At 75.5% G+C, this 212-nt stretch overlaps 1 protein-coding gene across 1 annotated transcript in view; it reads left to right on the forward strand.

Annotated features, from left to right (window-relative positions):
- Positions 1-212, forward strand: part of crebrf (creb3 regulatory factor) — a 6,967-nt gene that overhangs the window by 4,379 nt on the left and 2,376 nt on the right. Inside the window, 1 exon segment of the mRNA XM_019896505.1 lies at positions 1-208. This exon segment is cut by the window's left edge and continues 70 nt beyond it. Within this exon segment, the coding sequence (XP_019752064.1) occupies positions 1-208 (208 nt within the window).

Consider the following 212-nt stretch of genomic DNA (forward strand, 5'->3'; position numbering starts at 1 on the left):
CCTGCCGGACTTCCCCGAAGGCTTCCAGAAGGCCACCCGGCCGGTGCCGTCCAGCACCGACACCGTGGCCAAGACCCAGGCCCGCCGGCGCGCCGCCCCCGAGACGCCGGCCCCCCCGGCCAACGCGGACTTTGTGCGCAAGGCCTCCGTGCGCCTGAGCGCTCCCAAAGTTCGGGCCGACGGCCGCCCGCGGACCAGTTTGGAGAGGGCCG

This window comes from Hippocampus comes, unplaced genomic scaffold, assembly GCF_001891065.2.
Source record: "Hippocampus comes isolate QL1 unplaced genomic scaffold, H_comes_QL1_v1.1 scaffold22, whole genome shotgun sequence".
In the NCBI taxonomy this organism is placed as follows: Eukaryota; Metazoa; Chordata; class Actinopteri; order Syngnathiformes; family Syngnathidae; genus Hippocampus; species Hippocampus comes.